Consider the following 19,477-nt stretch of genomic DNA (forward strand, 5'->3'; position numbering starts at 1 on the left):
AACATTGTTAAAATTAGACTTTTAACTTGAAATTGGTCACTAACCAGTGGCATCCAATGAAGAAGATGCCAGTCTATAAACCACTTAATAGACTTTCTGTTGATTGTAAACTTTAAAGGTCAAACATTAGATGCTATACCATGAGATGTGGAGATTTATCAAAACACCAAAGAAAATACCATGGATGAAAGTTTGCCTTTAGCTATACTGTGTGCAGGTAACATTCTACATCATTCAAAGAATATAGGAAGCACTAACAAAGGTTCATACCACTGTCCAATCTAAGACTACCGGAGAAGTCAGTAATACCAACAATGCCAGCACCCACTGAAAGTCTGCATCCTGTGAAAATGTCTCATGTACCCACCTTTGAGTTTAAAAGACAAATTCTGCCTTCCTCCATGTCTATTTAGAAGGATCCATAGACAGTAATGAAAAGTCAACAGTTAGAAGCTAATGAAGCTCATATCCATGAGAATGTACATCCTCTAGAGAAGCTATTTCTTAGTGATTATACAGATATGAACCTGTTGATAATTGTAAAGGAAGTTGCCACTCAGGACAAGTCTCTCAAGAAATAGGAAGGCAATGATATTGGTGATAAAACTACCACTAGAAATACTGAAATGGGAAACTAATGACAATATTTTAAATAATAGAGAACTATCCAACCACTCTATCAATCTGCATCTGTCTGATTTTCACAAAGAGTAGATTAAAAATTTTAAGAATTATAGAAATGAACTAGACTTTCAAAATATTTTATGAGATTTTAAGAGAGTACAGAACCAATGCTTTTTTCTTTTTTTACAAATTTCAGGCCATAAGTATTAAATCCTGTGGAAGAAGCAGCCTAGTTGCAAAGACTATATAGTGTAGGACTAATCACCCTCATGCTTTTAGAGAAAGAATCCATGAAGCCCTCACCAGTATCTTAGATATAAAAACCAATTTTATATTAATATTTTTAAAGTATTTGTAGTCAGTTCTGCTTTGTTTAGTTTTGCATGATCTAATGCTAAGCCATGATATCCCCACTAATACAGAAAATCCATTCTTGGACCCATACATTCCTATTGAAATAGGAGACAGCTTGAAAGGCTGAAACAACACAGGCTCCAGACCAAATGGCATTAAATATTGAAGTTGGAAGAGGGTCAACCCAGAGAGACAGTTTAGCAATCATTTTTCATATGATACAAAATATAATTATGTCCTGAAGGACTGGCAACAATCTAATACCATTTTAATTCACAATAAAGGCAACAAGAACCTGCCTTACACCTGGAGGTCTATAGCCTTGAGTAATTCCATGACTAAGATTTATGCCTCTGTTTTATAAAAAAATCTTGGCAATTAGAGTTGTAGGAATGGATATATCAGCAAGAACCAGAAGAGCTTCATGCCTGTTGATGACTGCAATGAACATAATTTTTTTGCTGCAGTCTATCTTAAAAGATGCCAAATACAAAAAGAAAACACATGGGGTGGCCTGACTTGATATGACTGATGTATTTGGCATAGTACCACATAATATAATCTGGTTGGTGCTGTAATGGACTGGCTAGCATCATCAGGCCATTAGTATTATACAAAGGTTCCACCAGGGCAATAAGACTTTTCTTCTTTCAAAGGATGGCTTTTCACCAGCCATTGACAAATAAGGAATAAGGAGGGGTTATCCTCTCAGTGTCATAATTTTTTATTTAACTTTGGAAGTTCTAATTAATACCCTGATGATGAAAAACTAATGTATAAGTATACAAATGACTTAGCCATAGTGGCTAATGCCTTGGATTTCTATGGCAAAATAGTGGACAAAGTGAGTGAGGTTGCCAAATGGGCAGGATTACATTTTAATGGAGGCAAAATGCGAATCTTTGTTAATTAATAGCCAAAAAGAGGATACTTCCCATCCAATCTCATGTTCAAAATCAAGAGATATACATGTCAGAAAAAAAAATGCATAACTACTTCAGAATCCCTGTGAGGTTTCTCATAACAACCTTTGCCAAGGATACCATAATTGTCAACATGAGCACAGTATTGAAAATTGTGGAGAGGTTGAAATTATCACCTTGGCAGAAAGTAGACACAATAAATACTTTGAACAGTACTGGCCCACAGGAAAAAAAAATGTTCAAGAAAAATGCTAAGAGATGACTCCCTTCTTCAAAGAACTAGTACTGAAACTCTTATGTCTCCCCCTATAGAATGAAGAGAATGAATCTACTGCTTCTAAATGTGGCAGCAGATATTAGACAAATGGATCATGGGGGTAAGGCTTCTGGCCTCAGTTGAACTAGATTAGCTTTTTTGGAGCTGTCCCCCCAAATCTCATCCTGTTCTGTTCATATGACTTTTAATAATTAGCAGCTAATTTGAAAACCTGATCAATGTAAAGTATATTTTTTTTACCTCTGTGTCTTTGGCCTCTTAACATTTTTATGAGAGAGGGATCCTTTACCCAGTTTGCAGACTGATATTTTATCTACAGGGCCAAATTGGATTTTGACTCATTGAATGGGGCCAGAAGTTTCAGCTCTGGAAACAATTGCTGTTGTTGATGTGGGGTATCATATGAAAACACTCTCTTGATTCTGCCATTGCAGCCCTCAATTAAATGGGGCTATTATCTAACAGCATGATGCCATTTAAAATAGACTAATTAAGGCTATTAGAGTGCTGGAAATCACTGAAGTGCCAATAAATTTGACTGACTCGATCCTTGAAAAGCCTCTGTAAACCAGATTTAGTAGTTTTTGGAACATAAGAACTATACTGTATACGTTAGGAATATGCACTCTGCCTTCTAATTGGCCAGTGCAGAGAAAATAGAAGAATGTCAAATACCTTGTCAGCATCTGGTTTGAATTGGAATATAGCTAATGATATGGTATATAAATTAAAATAAGTCCTAGGTATACAGATATAATGAAAAATTGCAGGTGCAGTATTCTTCTCAGATGGAGATGACTTTTACATTGAATATATATTTTGTTGTTGTTCAATTGTTTCAGTTTTGTCTGAGCTCTTCCAGGCTAGAGCTTGGAACTTCAAGAGGTGGGCATGAGAGTGCTCTGGGGTTGGCTTAAGCAGGGTCTCAGTGTCTTAGGGTCTTGCTGTTGGCTTGCACTGGTGTTCCTTGGAGCTGCTTTGCTATATAGCCTGGACTCCCCACTCACCTCAGTGAAACAAATTATCTCTAACTACTTTCCAAGTTGTTATCAGCAGAAAAATTGCCTCATTCTGTCCCCTTATTGGTTCTAACACTCCAGTATTCTCTTTAAAGTGTGATTTTTTTAAGGTTGTTTAGAAAGGATTCTCAGAGAGGTTTGAGCTTTCTGTGCCACTATTTTGGCACGTTGACTCTGCCGCTCCATATTTCCTTATGTAGGGAAATAATTTTCTTCAGTAAGTTTTTATTCTGAGTTGATGGTTATCTTCTATCATTTTCTTTTCTAATTTTTTATCATGCAACTTTTGGCTTAAAGAAGTTGCTATTTGCATTTACATTTATTTTTTTCTAATTTGGTATTTTAAAAGTTTGGATAAGTTCATAATTTTTTTCTTTTAGTTTTGAAGTAGCACATAGTACCCAGGAAGGAATATATTTAATTGACTGTTTTGATCAGAATGCTTAGTGTTTTGCTTTTGTCTTCATTCAATTACAGCTTTTGAAAATGACTAATTTTGACCAAATTTTGAATACTATTTATGGATATCAAATATATTTTAAGTTGGACAAATGGGAACGAATTAGCAACCAGTGAAGATTTTCACGTTGGGTTTATCTTCTGTGATTGTATACAGTCAGTGCTATACTTCTCAGAAGGTGTCAAGATAAGCTTAAGTAATAAAACTCAAGCAGAAGAGTTCCCCCTTGTTTGGGGAATTGGAGTGCAAGAAATAAATTAATCTTTCTATTGTATTTCTCTTATGTCTTCCATCAAAGGATCTCTTCAACATAAATAAAGGGTCAGAACTACTTTGTGATGGTAAATGGCAAACTATAGATTGTGGAACTATCAGATTTTAATAGTTTGATGTAACCTTAGGTACAGTTTGTTACTTACACTGGCTAGATACAAATTACTTTTTACTTAGGTTCTTTCCGGGGCATTGCTCTTAATTTTCTGACCTCTCTTGCTTGTTTTTCAACATTTTGCCTCCATCCTTGAATTATGAAACATTGTGTTTTTATTTCTGTTTTTGTTTGCTGTTGTCTGGGTCTTTCCTTAAGTTTTGGATCAAAACTTAGCTCCTTCTAATTAGGTAACACAGTTGAGTTTTTTGTTACTCCCTAGATCTCTCACCTAGCAACTACTCTGCTCTGATCTTTCTGAACATTACTGAGCTCCTGAATGCAATTCTTGAGACTTTCCAATTATCCTGCAATTTGATCCTATTTTATAAAACAATTAAAAATTTTTTTGATCTTTTATATAAGAAATTTCCCTACAGATAAAGGTTAGACTAAATCACATGTAGGGGCTCACCCAATTCTAAAGTTTTATTTTCCTCATTCTACCTGATGAATCCTTGATCTCTTCCCAACCACCCCCATTCATGGATATGTCATGTGGACTATCAAATAGTCTTTCCATAATATACAGTTAGCATTAATATATTGGGTATCTCTCACTGACCATCAGTTGCTATTTATCACTGTTTTATGCTGAGGTTTTTCCCCAGAGGAAAAGGTACTCATTCTGTATCTCCTTATTTGGAATTACATTCTCCCAGCATTTATCTGTGCCCTTATTTCTGTCCAAATTTGTCAAAAGTACTTATAAAGTTTTCTTGTGACTATTAATGTTCTCTCTTTCATTCCACTTAGACCAATAGCTAATGATAACAATGTCCTTATTTGGCCTTTCTGCCATTCCAGAATTACTGAAAGAACTTGTTATCTAGCTAGATTGAGATTGTAGCTTGACAATCAATCTCTTTCTACAAAATAGGCCTAACCCACTTTTTTAGATTATCTCATATATGTTTCCTATGCAAACCTTCCATTTATATATAATCTTTAAGCCGACTTATTTATCCACTTGTTCTATTCATAGTTCCTTCAAACATGCCTTAACTGTGTCCCTTGGCAGATACCATAATCTCACTGGGATGCCCTCTCCCTCTTCTGTATCTAACTGAATTTTCCTAGGATAAATTTTTAGGGAAATATGGGTTATTTCTATTTTTTTAATTTAATTTTTTCTTCTAATTACATGTAAAAAGTTTCCAAAACTTTTCAAGGAATATTGAGTTTTGAATTCTTTCTCTCCTTTCCACCAAACCCGCCATCACCCCTTAGATGGTAAGCAATATTATAGATTTTACATGTGCAATCATGTCATTTCCCTATATTAATCTTTTTGTGGAAGTAAACTCAAATTTTAAAAAAATTAAGAAAATGAAAAAAGTTTGCTTTGATTGGGATTCAGACTCAGTTCTTTTTTCTTTGAAATTAGATGGCATATTTTATCATGAATCCCTTGAAATAGTTTTAGATCATTGTATTGCTGAGAATAGCTATCATTCACAGTTGTTCACTGTAAAGTATTCCAGTCACCATACGATGTTTTTCTGGTTCTGCTTATTTCAGTCTGATTCAGTTTGTGTCTTTCCAGGTTTTTCTGAGCTCCTCCTCGGCATTTCTTACAGCACAATAGTATTCCATTATAATCATATATGATAACTTTATTCAGCCATTCCCCAATTGATGTGTATCCTTTCACTTTCAAAACTCTTCCTCCCTAAAAAGAGAGACTTTAAATGTTTTTATACATATAGGACCTTCCCCATTTTGCTTTTTTATTTCTTTGGGATGTAAACCTAGTAATGGTATTCCTGGATCAAACAAAGTATATATATTATTTCATAGCCCTTTGAGCATAGATCCAAATTGCTCTCCTGAATGATTTAATCAATTCACAACTCTCTCAACAATGCACATGTGTCCCAGCTTTACCCCCTCCAAGTTTTGTCATTTTATTTTTCTGTCATAAAGCTAATCTGATAGGTGTGGGGTGGCACCTCGGTGTTGCTTTAATTTGCATTTCTCTAAATAATAGTGATTTCAAGCATTTTTTTGTGTGTACCTATAGAGAACTTTGTCTGGGAACTGCCTGTTTTCAACCTATAACCTCAGTTCTCTATGTATTTGAGAAATGAGAATTAGAAAGGCTTCTAAAATTGTTTTTTTCACCATTATGATTACTACTGTGTATTACCTTCTATCTTATTTACCCCTGTTTACTACTTCTTTTGATTAAACCCTTACCTTCCATCTTAAAATCAATACACTATATAGGTTCTAAGGCTGAAGAGTGGTAAGGGCTAGGCAATGGGGGTTAAGTGGCTTGCCCAGGGTCACACAGCTAGGAAGTGTCTGAGGCCAGATTTGAACCTAGGAACTTCTGTCTCTAGGCCTGGCTCTCAATCCACTGAGCCACCCAGCTGCCCCCGCCCTCCTATTTAGTTCTCACTCCCACTTCCCCCAATTTGCCTTCTTTTCTATCAGCCCCACCCCCTTCTCTTATCCCCTTCCCCTTCATCTTTCCTGAAGTTACCCTTAGAAATATAGATTTCTATATCCAATTGATTGTGTATGTTCCTCCCTCATTGAGCCAATTCTGATGAGAGTAAGGTTCACATGCTCCTCTCCCCATCTCCCCCATCTTCCCCTATACTGTGAATGCTCTTTTCATGCCTCTTTTATATGCAATAATTTGCCCCATTCTGTTTTTCCCTTCCCCCTTTTCCCAATGCATTTCCTTTTCTCATGCCTTAATTTAATTTTTTTTTATGTCACCCCATCATATTCAATTCACACCCTTACCCTTTGTCTATTGTCTATGTATACTCCTAACTGTCCTAATTATTAAAAAAATTCTTGGCATTTCAAGAATCATCTCCCCATGTAGGGACATACACAGTTTTGCATTATTCAATGCTTTTTGATTTCTCTTTCCTGTTTACCTTTTAAAATGGTTCTATTGACTCTCAATTTTTGAGAGTCATATTTTCTATTTGCTCTCTCTTTTCATCAGGAATATTTGAAAGTCCTCTATTTCATTGAAAACCCATTTTTCTCCCCGAAGGATTATGCTCACTTTTGCTGGATAAGTGATTCTTGGTCAAAGTCCTAGCTCCTTTACCCTTTGGAACATCATATTCCATGTCCTCCATTCCTTTAATGTAGAAACTGCTAAGTCTTATGTTATCCTGAATGTGGCTCTACTCTAGTTGAATTGTTTCTTTTTGACTGCTTTCAACATTTTCTCCTGGATCTAAGGAATTTCACTATAATATTCCTGGAAGTTATCCTTTTGGGATTGCTTTCAAAAGGTGATGGGTGGATTTATTACATTTCTATTTTGTTCTCTTGTTTCTAGAACACCAGGGCAATTTTCCTTGATGATTTCTTGAAAGATGATGTCTAAGCTCCTTTTTTGAATATGGGTTTCAAGTGGTCCAGTAATTCTTAAATTATCTCTTCTGGATTTATTTCCAGGTTAGTTGTTTTTCCCATGAGATATTTCACATTTTTTGTGTTTTGTGTTTTCTTATTTTTATTTTTTTACTTTTCTTACTCGTTTCTTGATGTCTTTCAGATTCATTAGCTTTCACTTGTGGAATCCTTATTTTTAAGGCATGATTTTTTTTATGCACTTTTGTACTTCCTTTTCCATTTGGCCAATTCTACTTTGTAAAGAATTCTTTTCCTCAGTGAATTTTCATACCCGTTTTTCTCTAGGGTCACTTTGGTCTTTCAGAAAGTTTATCTCTTCAGTGCATTTTTGTATCTTTTTCCATTTGGTCAGTTCTTCTTTTTAAGAAGTCCTTCTCTTATTTGGATTTTTTGTGCCTCTTTTACCAATTGGCTTATTCTGTTTTTTAAGGTATTAATTACTTTAGTATTTTTTGTGCCTCCTTTACCAAGCTATTTATTCTTTTGAAATGATTTTCCTGATTCATTTTCATTTCTTTTTCCAATTTTTTTTCTACCTCTCTTATTGATGTTTAAAAAATTCTTTTTAAAGTCTTCCATTAATTTTTTTTTTAGCTTGAGGGCAATTAGTATTTTTCTTGGAACATTTGGATACAGCAATATTGACTTTGTTGTCTTCTGAGTTTGAGTCTATCCATTCACCAAAATAACTTTCTATGTTGAATTTTTTCCTTTTGTTTTTGGCTTGTTTCCCTGCTTTTTTCTTTTCTTTTAGTTTAAAAAACTGTTAAAAGTTGGGTTCTCTAACTGTGGTGAAGGGAGCACTATTCCAAACTTTAGGTTTTTTGTATGGCTGCCTTTAGAACTAGCACCAGGGATCTATATGCTTTCAATTCTTCCAATGTGGTATGATGTAAGGAGAGTTGTGTTTAATACTCTCCTGGCTTGTGCTGTAGTCTTTGAACAACCCCAAGCCACTCTTTTACCCCTTGGAACTGTGGCCAAAGTCTTCTACTCCCCTGTGGTTGGCTGCAAGTGCTGCTATATGCTGATGCTCTTCCTCACCCTGTAACTGCACCCTAGGACTGGGACTGGTTCCATATATGGGCAATGCAATTAGAGTCCAGAGCCAACAAAGGGACCTCTATATCCATGTTTTTCTAGTTATCCACTTGCTTTAGTAAAGATCTGTGATTGTAAATAAATCAAATTTTAGTATTTTTAAATGCACAGTTCAGAGATCAACCAGATCATTTATGTAAAACAATGTATAAATTCTTAAAGTGTTTCTATAGGTATTGTTTTGATTACAAGTATATATGTTTATTTGACATTATTTGGCACTTATATTCACAGCTTTGTCTCAATATATTCAGGTCTCCTTGCTCTCCTTGGAAAAGCTCTACTCTTGTGTATCCTTATGATGATTAGAAGTGACCCCTGGGTTTTTTAAAAGCTATATCAGTAGAGTATCATCTATGAGAAGTTCTACCATGCTCAAAAGGTTACAAGTATAGTCCTAGAAATAGCCTAAGCCTGTGTCTCAGGACTATAATGGGAAAAATTAGAAAAGTTAATCATTAATAAAGTGGCCACTAAGTAATAAGTTTTTTGGATATGGCAACCCATGAAAAGTATAAGATGTCCCTCACTACTGTGCAATTCCCTTTTGCTTCCACATGACAGTGGTAAAGGGGTGGAAAGTAGAAAGGACTTCTAAAACTGAGTTTTTAGACAACATTAATTCACTGGAAGGTCAACTTCTGATGCTTAAACTTAAAAATGTTAGCCACATAATGATAAGATAGAATTCATTGGAAAAGACCCTGATGTTGGGAAAGATCGAAGGCAAAAGGAAAAGGCAGAGGTTAAGATGGATAGAGGGTGTCATGGGAACAATGAACATGAACAGACTTTTCAAGATAGTGAAGCATAGAAGGGTCTGATATACTATAATGCACCAGGGTCACAAAGAGTCAGCTAGGATGCAACCACAACATAAACATTCCTTTGTGGCTCTAATTGTTATAGTCTTATGCAGTGACCAGAAATTTTACATATTGCTAGAAGAGCTGAACCCATAAAATTGACAATTTTCCAAAATAAATAAAATAAGAATCTAAAAAAAATAGTGATAGCTTAATAAAAGGATAACACAAATTCTTTTCAAAAGACAAATGAAGGAGTTGACAGAGTTAGTTGACCAAAAAGTCAGACATGACTGGATTGACTGTACAACAACAAAATACAATAAACAATTGCTCCAACACTTCAAAGGATGTCGTCCAGTCTAACTCAGTGTATAAAACATCAATCTGTAAACTGAGTAAAATATCTCTCTTATAGGCCAAAGACATATAGAAGTGATGGAATACACTTCACCTTGAACAGGTTTGCAAATTAGCTGTTGTATATAAAAATGTCCAAGTTCTTAGGAGGTTGCCTGGTCTAGGCTATTTCTATATTTTAGATTTAGAGCTCAAAAAACTTTGGGATCTACTAGATGAACTCTTTCTGACGATCTATCTAAGGTGTGTGCTTATTTGGTTAAATGGTTTGCCTAGCATTTCACATTGTGACAAGGAAATCACTTTAAAAGACTGATATATATTAATTTAAGGTTGCCAAGGAATTCAGCTATGTAATTCCTAAATGAAAACTCAAGTCAGCAGTCAACCTTTTATGGAGTTCAATTACAAGCAGGAGGAAGAAAGGTATTAGAGATAGAGAGAGGGAGAGAGAGAGAGAGAAAGAAAGGGGAGAGAAGGGAATAGGGCTTAAATACCCCTTCTGTTTAGGCTGGGCCAAAAGGCCCAAGCCCTTAGATAGCTGAGGCAAAGAAAAGAGATCAGTCCCTATCACTCACATGACCAAAATGGAGAAACAGTCTCAGGGGCCTCCACCTCCAGCTTCCTTCAGAGCAAACTTCTCAAAGCAACACCTCTCAGAGCAAAAAACCTCTCTAACCAACCACCACTCAGTCCTCAGACCCCTCTATCTTTAAGGAAACCATCCAAGTTCCCTCCCCTCAGTTCTCACATCTACCAATCACTGTCCATGTCTTCCCTGTGCCAATGGTGGCTCTAGCTTAACCCAGGACTGCCCAGAGGTCTGCCCCCTTTGCACATGTCTGTTGAAGGTCATATTCTCAAATAATTAAATCTTGATCCTTTGCTGCAGCCCTTCCTAAATCCTGTTAGGACTGAGTGGGGTGGAAATTGTATTTTCCAAGACCTGGTTCTGTCATTCCAAGTATCTCTATTGTATCAATTCTAAAATCAATCATGACTCAAAGAACTTCCTGTTCTATGCTTAAGCATAGGTCAAAGCCCTTTCCATTGTTCAGGAAAAGGTTTCTGTCCTAAAGTAATCTTAAGAAGGGAGGAGGAGGAACCTCCCATGCCAATGGGGTTCACATTCCAATAGAGTTCCCACTATCAATAGGAAATTTTTCAAGTATGAAATTTCCCAATGGTGAAATTTCCAACATTTATAAGTCTAAGAAATTTTAAGGTTTACAACACTAGTTAGTAGAACAAAGTAGAGTATTAAACTCATATCTTCTGTCTTGTGGTGAAGTGCTCTTGATTGTACACCTTACTGATTGACATTGTCTTCATTGCATAAGTAGGATAATCTTTAGATTATTATTGTATGAAAATAATCAAGAATAAACAAAAATGTGAATGGCTGTTGTTTTGAGGTTATAGTAGTTGCTTTTCTGATAAAGTGTGGCAAAAGCACTTACTATTCTATTGAATTACAATTCAATTCATAATCATTGTACAAGTATTTACTTTAGTTCACCATTATAACTAGAGTGATCAGGTAAAAGATGCTTCCTTTCTAGAAAACAAACTTCTCTCTTAGTTTGAAAATCTGTTGTTCAATCTAACTTCAGTATTGTTATAATTAAAAATTGACCTGGAGGCTTATTACCAGATTTATAAGCATTTATTAGTAGAGAGAGGGGAAGAGGGTTTTCAAGCCTTTCTAACTTTAGGGAAAGATCTATTCCTCAATTTCCTCCGGATGGCTGAGATTAAAGCTTGTCAGAGATGGTCAGGTCAGATAAAGGGCAGAGAGTCAGCCCAGGGGGCCAGTAGTTCTAGAGTGAAAGTTTTAAAAAAGTCCCCTCTCCTTCTCATGCTCACTTTTTAAACCCCACTTTGCATTGACTCTGACACATTGACACTCAGGCTCACATAAATAGATGCCAGGGAATGCCAACATCAGGTATCATAAATGACATGTGACTTATTTGTCCTGTCACTAGCTTGTGCAGGATCCAAGCCCCCTAATTAAATTATGTCACATAGTACATAAGCTATGTTTTTTAATAGAAAAGAAAATTAGCATATTAATTCCATCTAACTAATGCTTTATTTTAAACTTAAATCACAATTTAAGGGGGATATCCAACGAATTCATCTTTCCCCTTTTTTCATTAGCAGAGTTTGGGGTCATTGTTTGCTGTCCGTGTTGTAGGATTATCCAACGTGTGCAGCTACTTGTCTCCACAGGATGGCAGACCCCTCTTTCATTGGGCTGTTGAAAGGTAAGAGAACTTTTCTAGATGGAACAGAAAGAGAATGAACAGTATTTCTTACTCCAGGAGGCTCCTTGGTGGGGTTAGAATGTGCTTAACAACACAGAATGCAGTTACCAGACTCTGACAAACAAAATCAGAAATTTTCTTGCTCACTTATCCAGTGTTAAAGTAGGATATGGTCAGTTTGATTCTATCCTCTTTTCCTTTCAAGGAGCTGTAAGAATTCTTACTATATATTTATGAAAGTCTTAAAATCCCAGCCTTGTATAAGGAAAGGAGAGGAAGGATACTTAAGGAAGATCCTATATCCTGGACAGCAATTCCGGCAACATTGACTAACCTAGCTTCTGCTTTGGCATTGGGAAGAATTTGTTGTGACTTGAAATTGAAGATGTCAAATAAAGACTCACTTGCTATAAGAAATGAGCAGTTAAATGGAGGTCACTTCACTGAACCCTTTTAACAAAGGTCACCTATGCTCTGTTCTCTTAGTAAATATTTTATTGTGCTTCAGCAGGGTAAATAGCCAAACGTGAATTTTATACTTGATCCTGGAGCTCATAGGGAATGACTGGAGATTCTTGAATAGAGAATGTTATTGCACTTTGGCAGTGAGAGTGGGTGATAGATTGGAGTCGAGGAAGATGAGGCAAAAAGACCATCCAGAAAAAGGTTGTTGTAATGGTCCAGTTGTGAGATCAGAACCTGCATCAGAGTGGTGGCTTTTTGAGAGGATAAAAGGAACCATAAATGAGAGATGTTTTGAAGGTAGAAATGTTAAGATTTAGATGAAAAATGAAGAGATTAGGATTAGGTTGTTAGGAAGCAAAGCCTGAGGCAGTGTGTTTATGGGGGTGGAGACTGAACTAGATCTGATCAAGTGGTAGAAGTGGACTGAGACAGCTAAAAGCTAGGATGCGAACTTATAAATGACAGTGGAGTAAGCAAAGTCTTATACAGCAGCAACTAAAGAGGGAAGGAGCTAGAAATCTGCTGCTTTTTCTTCACTAGCCTTGCAGGCAGAGAGACACAGGATTTTAGAGTCAGAAGAAACCTCCAAGATTATCTAGTCCAAATAGTTCCTGAGACAGACCCCACCCACCACCCCCTATAATATACTTAAGCAGTAGTATTCTAACCTTTATTTAAATACCTCAGGTAAAAAGGAGATTGGATAGCTTTAATTATTCTCATGTCAAGCCTAAATTAGCCTTTTTGTAACTTTACTTGGTTTTGCCCTCTGGGCCTAGAAGAATAACCCTAATCCTTCCATATGATGGGCTTCAAATATTTGAAAAAAGTTGTTCTCTGCTCTTTGAGTCTTAGCCAGCTGAAACCTAGATAAATTCTATGCATGGGTGAGCCTCAGAGTTTTTCTCTATGTCCTCTTTTCTCTCAACATCTTTTTCCTGAGCTGTATTTTCATTTATCTCCAGTTCTGTATTTCTAACAATCTGCTCAACATTCACAAATAAACTCAAATTCAACTTTTCTAAAACAGAACTCATTATATTTTCCCTCAAATTCATCTCTCTTCTAATTTTCCTATTTTTGTCCAGAGCAAGATAGTTCCTTTTAGCCACTAAATTCTCAACCTTGGTCTCTTCCTTAAACTCACCCTCACTCATCCCATCATTTTTGCCAAATCTTTCTGTCTCCACGACATCTCTTGCATCAAGACTTCCTTCAAGGTATCCTTCACTCAACTACCAAAGCTTCCTTATGCAACATATCTGACCATGTCATTTCCCCTAATAAATAAACCAATTGGTTCCCTAATATCTCTAAAGTCAAATAGAAATTTTCTTGTTCATCATTAATAGCCTTTCACAACCTAGCCCCAGATGATGTTATACATCATCAAGTTGTCCTGACTTTTGTTTTGCTGCTGGACTTTGAAACTGGAAGAGAGTTTGAGGCTGACAACTTTGTGCAACTATGCTTAATTTAAATCTAATTCATACACAAGTCAAGATAATACTCTGTTAATGTTGTTGTTACTCTCTGAAAATGAAGGACAAACAACAACACATAACACCCTTTCATGCACACCAAGTGTTTCATACAACCAACTGTTCTTCTTGCTGTTCCTCATACTCACATTTGGGCTTATGGCTTTGTGCCTTTATATTATACCGATTGTCCCTATGCTTAAAATGTACTCCTTTCTTACCCTTGGTTCTTAAATTCCCTTATTTTGTTTTCATCAAAATTTAGCTCTATAAGCATCCAGGCTCCATTTAAGAACATACTGATAAGAAACTCACTAGTTTCCAAATCAGACGTTGCATTTATTAATGTTAGTTCTTGCTTATATGAATCCAAAAGCTGTTTCCACTTATAAACTACTTGGAAAAAATATATTTATTATTTCATCTTATTCTCTAGATTTCTAGAGTTTAGGGGGCAATTCTATAAGTTATATTGAGTAGAAAAGATCTATATTTTTCTTAGATAATATACATTAAAATCACTCACCAATTATTTTTTAATCATTTTACAATGTGCCAAGTAAGGGGAGCTGGGTGTGTGTGTGTGTGTGTGTGTGTGTGTGTGTGTGTGTGTGTGTGTGTAATGGATAGTGCCCGCTCTGGGGTCAAGAAAACCTGAATTCAAACATGATCTCTGATACTTATTTTACCAAAGAAGAAATTGACAGCTGTGTGACCCTGGGCAAGTCACTTAACCTGTTTGCCCCAGTTTCTTTTTTTCTTTTTTTTTAAACCCTTACCTTCCATCTTGTAATCAATATTGTGTATTGGTTCCAAGGCAGAAGAGTGGTAAGGGCTAGGCAATGGGGGTTAAGTGACTAGCCCAGGGTCACACAGCTGGGAAGTGTCTAAGGTCAGATTTTAACCCAGGACTTTGTGTCTGTAGGCCTGGCTCTCAATCCACTGAGTCACCCAGTTACCCCCAACCTAGAGGTTTCTGAAAGAGAGCCTGGTATGATCAGAGATGCCTGGTAATCACAGTATCTTAGAATTTTAAAGCAAGAAAGGACTTTAGGATTATCAAATCAAATGCCTTGAGAACCAGGTAGGCTAGGTACTCTATGTGACCAAGCTCACAAAACTTAATAAGCCAACTTAGAATTCAGCTTAAATAAGTTCAAGTTTTCTGGAACAATCCTCAGTTCTTTATATAGAACTAATTGGCAAGGAAGGGGTGTGTACACACACACACACACACAAAACAGGAAATCTGACTTACACTTTATATTAAAGACATATTGTTTAACCTTTTTAAAAGGTTGTTAGGAAGGAGCCAAGCATAACAACAATAATAGCTTAATCTTCATAAAAACCTCTGACAAAGGTTTAATTACTCAAATTTACAAAGAACTAAATCAATTGTACAAAAAATCAAGCCATTCTCCAATTGATAAATGGGCAAGGGACATGAACAGGCAGTTCTCAGCCAAAGAAATCAAAACTATTAATAAGCACATGAAAAAGTGTCCAAAATCTCTTATAATGAGAGAGATGCAAATCAAAACAATTCTGAGGTATCACCTCACACCTAGCAGATTGGCTAACATAACAGCAAAGGAAAGTAATGAATGCTGGAGGGGATGTGGCAAAGTGGGGACACTAATTCATTGCTGGTGGAGTTGTGAATTGATCCAGCCATTCTGGAGGGCAATTTGGAACTATGCCCAAAGGGTGATAAAAGACTGTCTGCCCTTTGATCCAGCTATAGCACTGCTGGGTCTGTACCCCAAAGAGATAATGGACAAAAAGACTTGTACAAGAATATTCATAGCTGCACTCTTTGTGGTGGCCAAAAATTGGAAAACGAGGGGATGCCCATCAATTGGGGAATGGCTGAACAAATTGTGGTATATATTGGTGAAGGAATAATAAAGTAGAGGAATTCCATGGAGACTGGAACAACCTCCAGGAATTGATGCAGAGTGAAAGGAGCAGAACCAGGAAAACATTGTACACAGAGACTGATACATTGTGGTACAATCGAAGGTAATGGACTTCTCCATTAGTGGCAATGCAATGTCCCTGAACAATCTGCAGGGATCTAAAAAATACTATCCACAAGCAGAGGATAAACTGTGGGAGTAAAAACACCGACGAAAAGCAACTGCTTGACTACAGGGGTGGAGGGGATATGACTGAGGAGAGACTCTAAATGAACACTCTAATGCAAATACCAACAACAGGGAAATGGGTTTTAGTCAAGAACACATGTGATAACCAGTGGAATCGTGCATCGGCTATGGGAGAGGGAAAGGTGGTGGGAGGGGGGGGGCGGGGAGGAAAAGAAAATGATCTTTGTTTCCAGTGAATAATGTTTGGAAATGACCAAATAAAATAATGTTTAAAATTTAAAAAAAGAAAAAGAAAAAAAAACAATAATAGCTTACATTTTTGTCATGTCAAAGAAAAATATGAATATTATACATTTTAGGCACAAGTTTGCCAGAAACATTTTTTAAAATTTAATAATCCAAATATTGTTATCTTAGAGAGAAAATGTCCAAAACAACCCAGCTCTGAGATACCTCTCTATTTAGGTAACATTTGTAGAAATGTTGAACATGGAAAAGGTCACAACAATAAGTTAAAATACAGTTTGGAGGTAACGTTTTAGAACAATGGTCACTTAATCTTCTATAACTACTAGAACTCTTCCTTTCTAGATCACTTCTCTCAGGTATTGAAGGCTTTCTCCCTGTTATCAGTATGTCAGTTCTGTTGAAATGGGAAAGATAATCTGTGATCTTAGTAGACAAGAGGCATTTTTTATTCTATATTTGGTTACAACCTTATTCTAATAAGTACATATGCTCCTTTGTTTTTCCTAGGTAGAAGAACAATGACATTTACTCAAGGTATTAGTTTTTTTTCCTTGACCTTTTTCTCATGTTTTTCCTAAAAGGAAAAGTCTAGAAATGATTTTAGACTGCAGAAATATTATTTTTTAATAGCTTCAGTTGAATTTAAAAAGGAATTTTAATAGATTTCCAGGATTACTTTTACTTTATCTCATTTTTACTTCATAGAAGCTCAGAAAGGCTAAGCAATTTGCCTTAGGTCATACATTTAGTAATTGGAGAAGTTTAAACTCAAATGTCCTTATAATACTTTAAAAACAAATGCTTAGATTTTAGGCTGAGGTATAATGAAAAGAAAACTAGACTTGCAGCAGCTTGGAGAAACCTAACTTTACGTTCCCAGGTTTCTTGTGAGGATAAAATGAGCTAAAGTTTGTGAAGTGTTTTGCAAACCATAAAGCACAATACAAATGCTGGCTATTAATAACAACAACAACAGCAATAATAATAACTACTTCGTAACCCACTTGGTTTTAAGGTAGGTACTGGGTTGGGTGAACTGTTGAACTAAGCTGAGATATGGGAGCCAAAATTGCTTACTGTGGTTCTGTGATGCATTTCATTGCCCCTATTCTCTTCCTAGGTCTTTGAAGCTCAGTAGGCCAGGAGGCCCCCCACATATCAAGCTGGCAATAGAATGGGATAAGACAACCAAAGAGCTGTGAGTTCAAGGCATTTATTTTATTTGCTAGGAAGGTCATCCCAGAGAAGGTAGGAGATAGCACCTTGGCCAAGAGATTCAGTCTACATTGTGCTTGATTCTGCTTCTAAATACAACTGTTATGTAGTATTTACAACAAAAATAAATCTGTTTCTTTCCGCCATTCAGTGTAGTGTAAAGAAAAAGAGCTAATCTTCGATTCAGCAAGACCTAGGTTCAAGTCATATACAATTTGTGGAAACCCATGCAAATCAATAAACTTCTCGGTGTCTTCCAGGAACTATAATTTGCAGAATAGTTGCTTTTCTGCATTAATGAAGGGACCCTCACATGGGAGTTCCCTATATAAATATGGTCACATATACTTGCCAGAAATTAACAAATAAATAAAGTCTATCCTCTTAAAGAACCTTGGTGAGAAATAAACCCTATTGCATTAGGTAGGTTGAGCTTAATTTTTAAAAGGACCAATAACCAAATAATTGTTTGTTGAAACCTCTTGCTAATGGGAAATCTTTGGCCTAACCTGAGTAATCTTTGACCTTTTTGCCTCTTTCTGTCTCCACAGCTTTTTTGGAAATATTCAGGAGGAAGTAGTACAAGATGCCCCAAGTGTTCAACTCCAGCAGCAGGCCCATCTGCAGCCCAGCTGTACCCTAAATGAGTGCTTTCAACTATATACTAAGGAGGAACAGGTACTTGCAGAGCAACCCATCTAAACCTTCTTTGAGGGCTTATTGAGGAAAAGATTTTTCTGAAATATACTACTAGACCAGGAATAAGAATATACAGAAGTAAAACAGATTTAAAGAGGTACATGAAAACAAACAGGACTTTAAAAAAAACAAAACCCTTACCTTCTGTCTTAGAATCAATACTAGGTATTGGTTCAAAGGCAGAAGAGTGGTAAGGGCTAGGCAATGAGGGTTAAGTGATTTGTCCAGGGTCACACAGGTAGGAAGTGTCTGAGGCCAGATTTGAACTTGGGACCTCCCGTCTTTAGGCCTCGGTCTCAGTCCACTGATTGAAAGCTGTCCTCACAAACAGGATTTTCAAAAAATTACTTTGTTAAAGTACTTGAATGGATTGGTGCTCTCAGTTACATGGGTCCTCCCTCTAGTGGTACATATTCATACCTTCTCCATCATGGTGCTTCTTGGCCATGCTCTCATCTAAGTCTCCACAGGATCTCTGCCCAGAGTGCTGCAGGGCTTACTCTAGGTTTCTTATTATTTCATGAACACCAGAGCAATTTCAACACATGAAACAAAGTTGATAAGCCCTTCAAAGCATATGTAATTTAGAATTTATGGCATTCTACATAATCTCCCTTAAAAGAGTTTTGATTATTTCAATATTTCATTTTTGTTTACTGAGATTTAAATTAATAATACATGCAAAACAATTTTCCTTTTCCAGTTGGCTCCTGATGATGCATGGAAATGCCCCCATTGCAAGATCCTCCAACAAGGGATGGTGAAACTGAGTTTGTGGACATTGCCTGATATTCTCATCATTCACCTTAAAAGATTCTGTCAAGTTGGGGAGAGAAGAAACAAGCTCTCCACTCTGGTGAAGTTTCCTCTCTTTGGCCTCAACATGGCTCCCCATGTAGCCAAGAGAAGTCTTGGTCAGGAGCACCTGATGAATTCTTGGCCATCTTGGGAACAGGCTTCTTGCCTACCTAATAATTGTTCATTTGACTTCTTGTATGACTTGTACGCTGTCTGTAACCATCATGGTAGTATGCAAGGTGGGCATTATACAGGTGAGCCATTCCCGATGTTGAATTCTTACTATGTATTTCTTGGGTATTTATGTGCATATCTGGGAGCTTTTAGAATTGGTTCTGACACTGTCATTAGTAGCGTGTGCTGATGAGGAACAGAATGACTATATTAATGATAATTACATTTTTTAAAAATGTGTATTATTACCATCTATCTGTTTGGGCACCTAAGG

At 36.4% G+C, this 19,477-nt stretch overlaps 1 protein-coding gene across 2 annotated transcripts in view; it reads left to right on the forward strand.

Annotated features, from left to right (window-relative positions):
* Positions 1–19,477, forward strand: part of USP43 (ubiquitin specific peptidase 43) — a 162,082-nt gene that overhangs the window by 121,300 nt on the left and 21,305 nt on the right. The window contains exons 9-12 of one of the 2 annotated variants that reach the window (XM_056817514.1): positions 11,905–12,011; positions 17,438–17,515; positions 18,084–18,210; positions 18,935–19,283. In XM_056817514.1, coding sequence (XP_056673492.1) covers positions 11,905–12,011; positions 17,438–17,515; positions 18,084–18,210; positions 18,935–19,283 — 661 coding nt within the window. The remainder of the gene's footprint in view (positions 1–11,904; positions 12,012–17,437; positions 17,516–18,083; positions 18,211–18,934; positions 19,284–19,477) is intronic. The other variant, XM_056817515.1, reaches the window with a different exon arrangement.

Source organism: Monodelphis domestica, chromosome 2, assembly GCF_027887165.1.
Source record: "Monodelphis domestica isolate mMonDom1 chromosome 2, mMonDom1.pri, whole genome shotgun sequence".
Classification (NCBI taxonomy): domain Eukaryota; kingdom Metazoa; phylum Chordata; class Mammalia; order Didelphimorphia; family Didelphidae; genus Monodelphis; species Monodelphis domestica.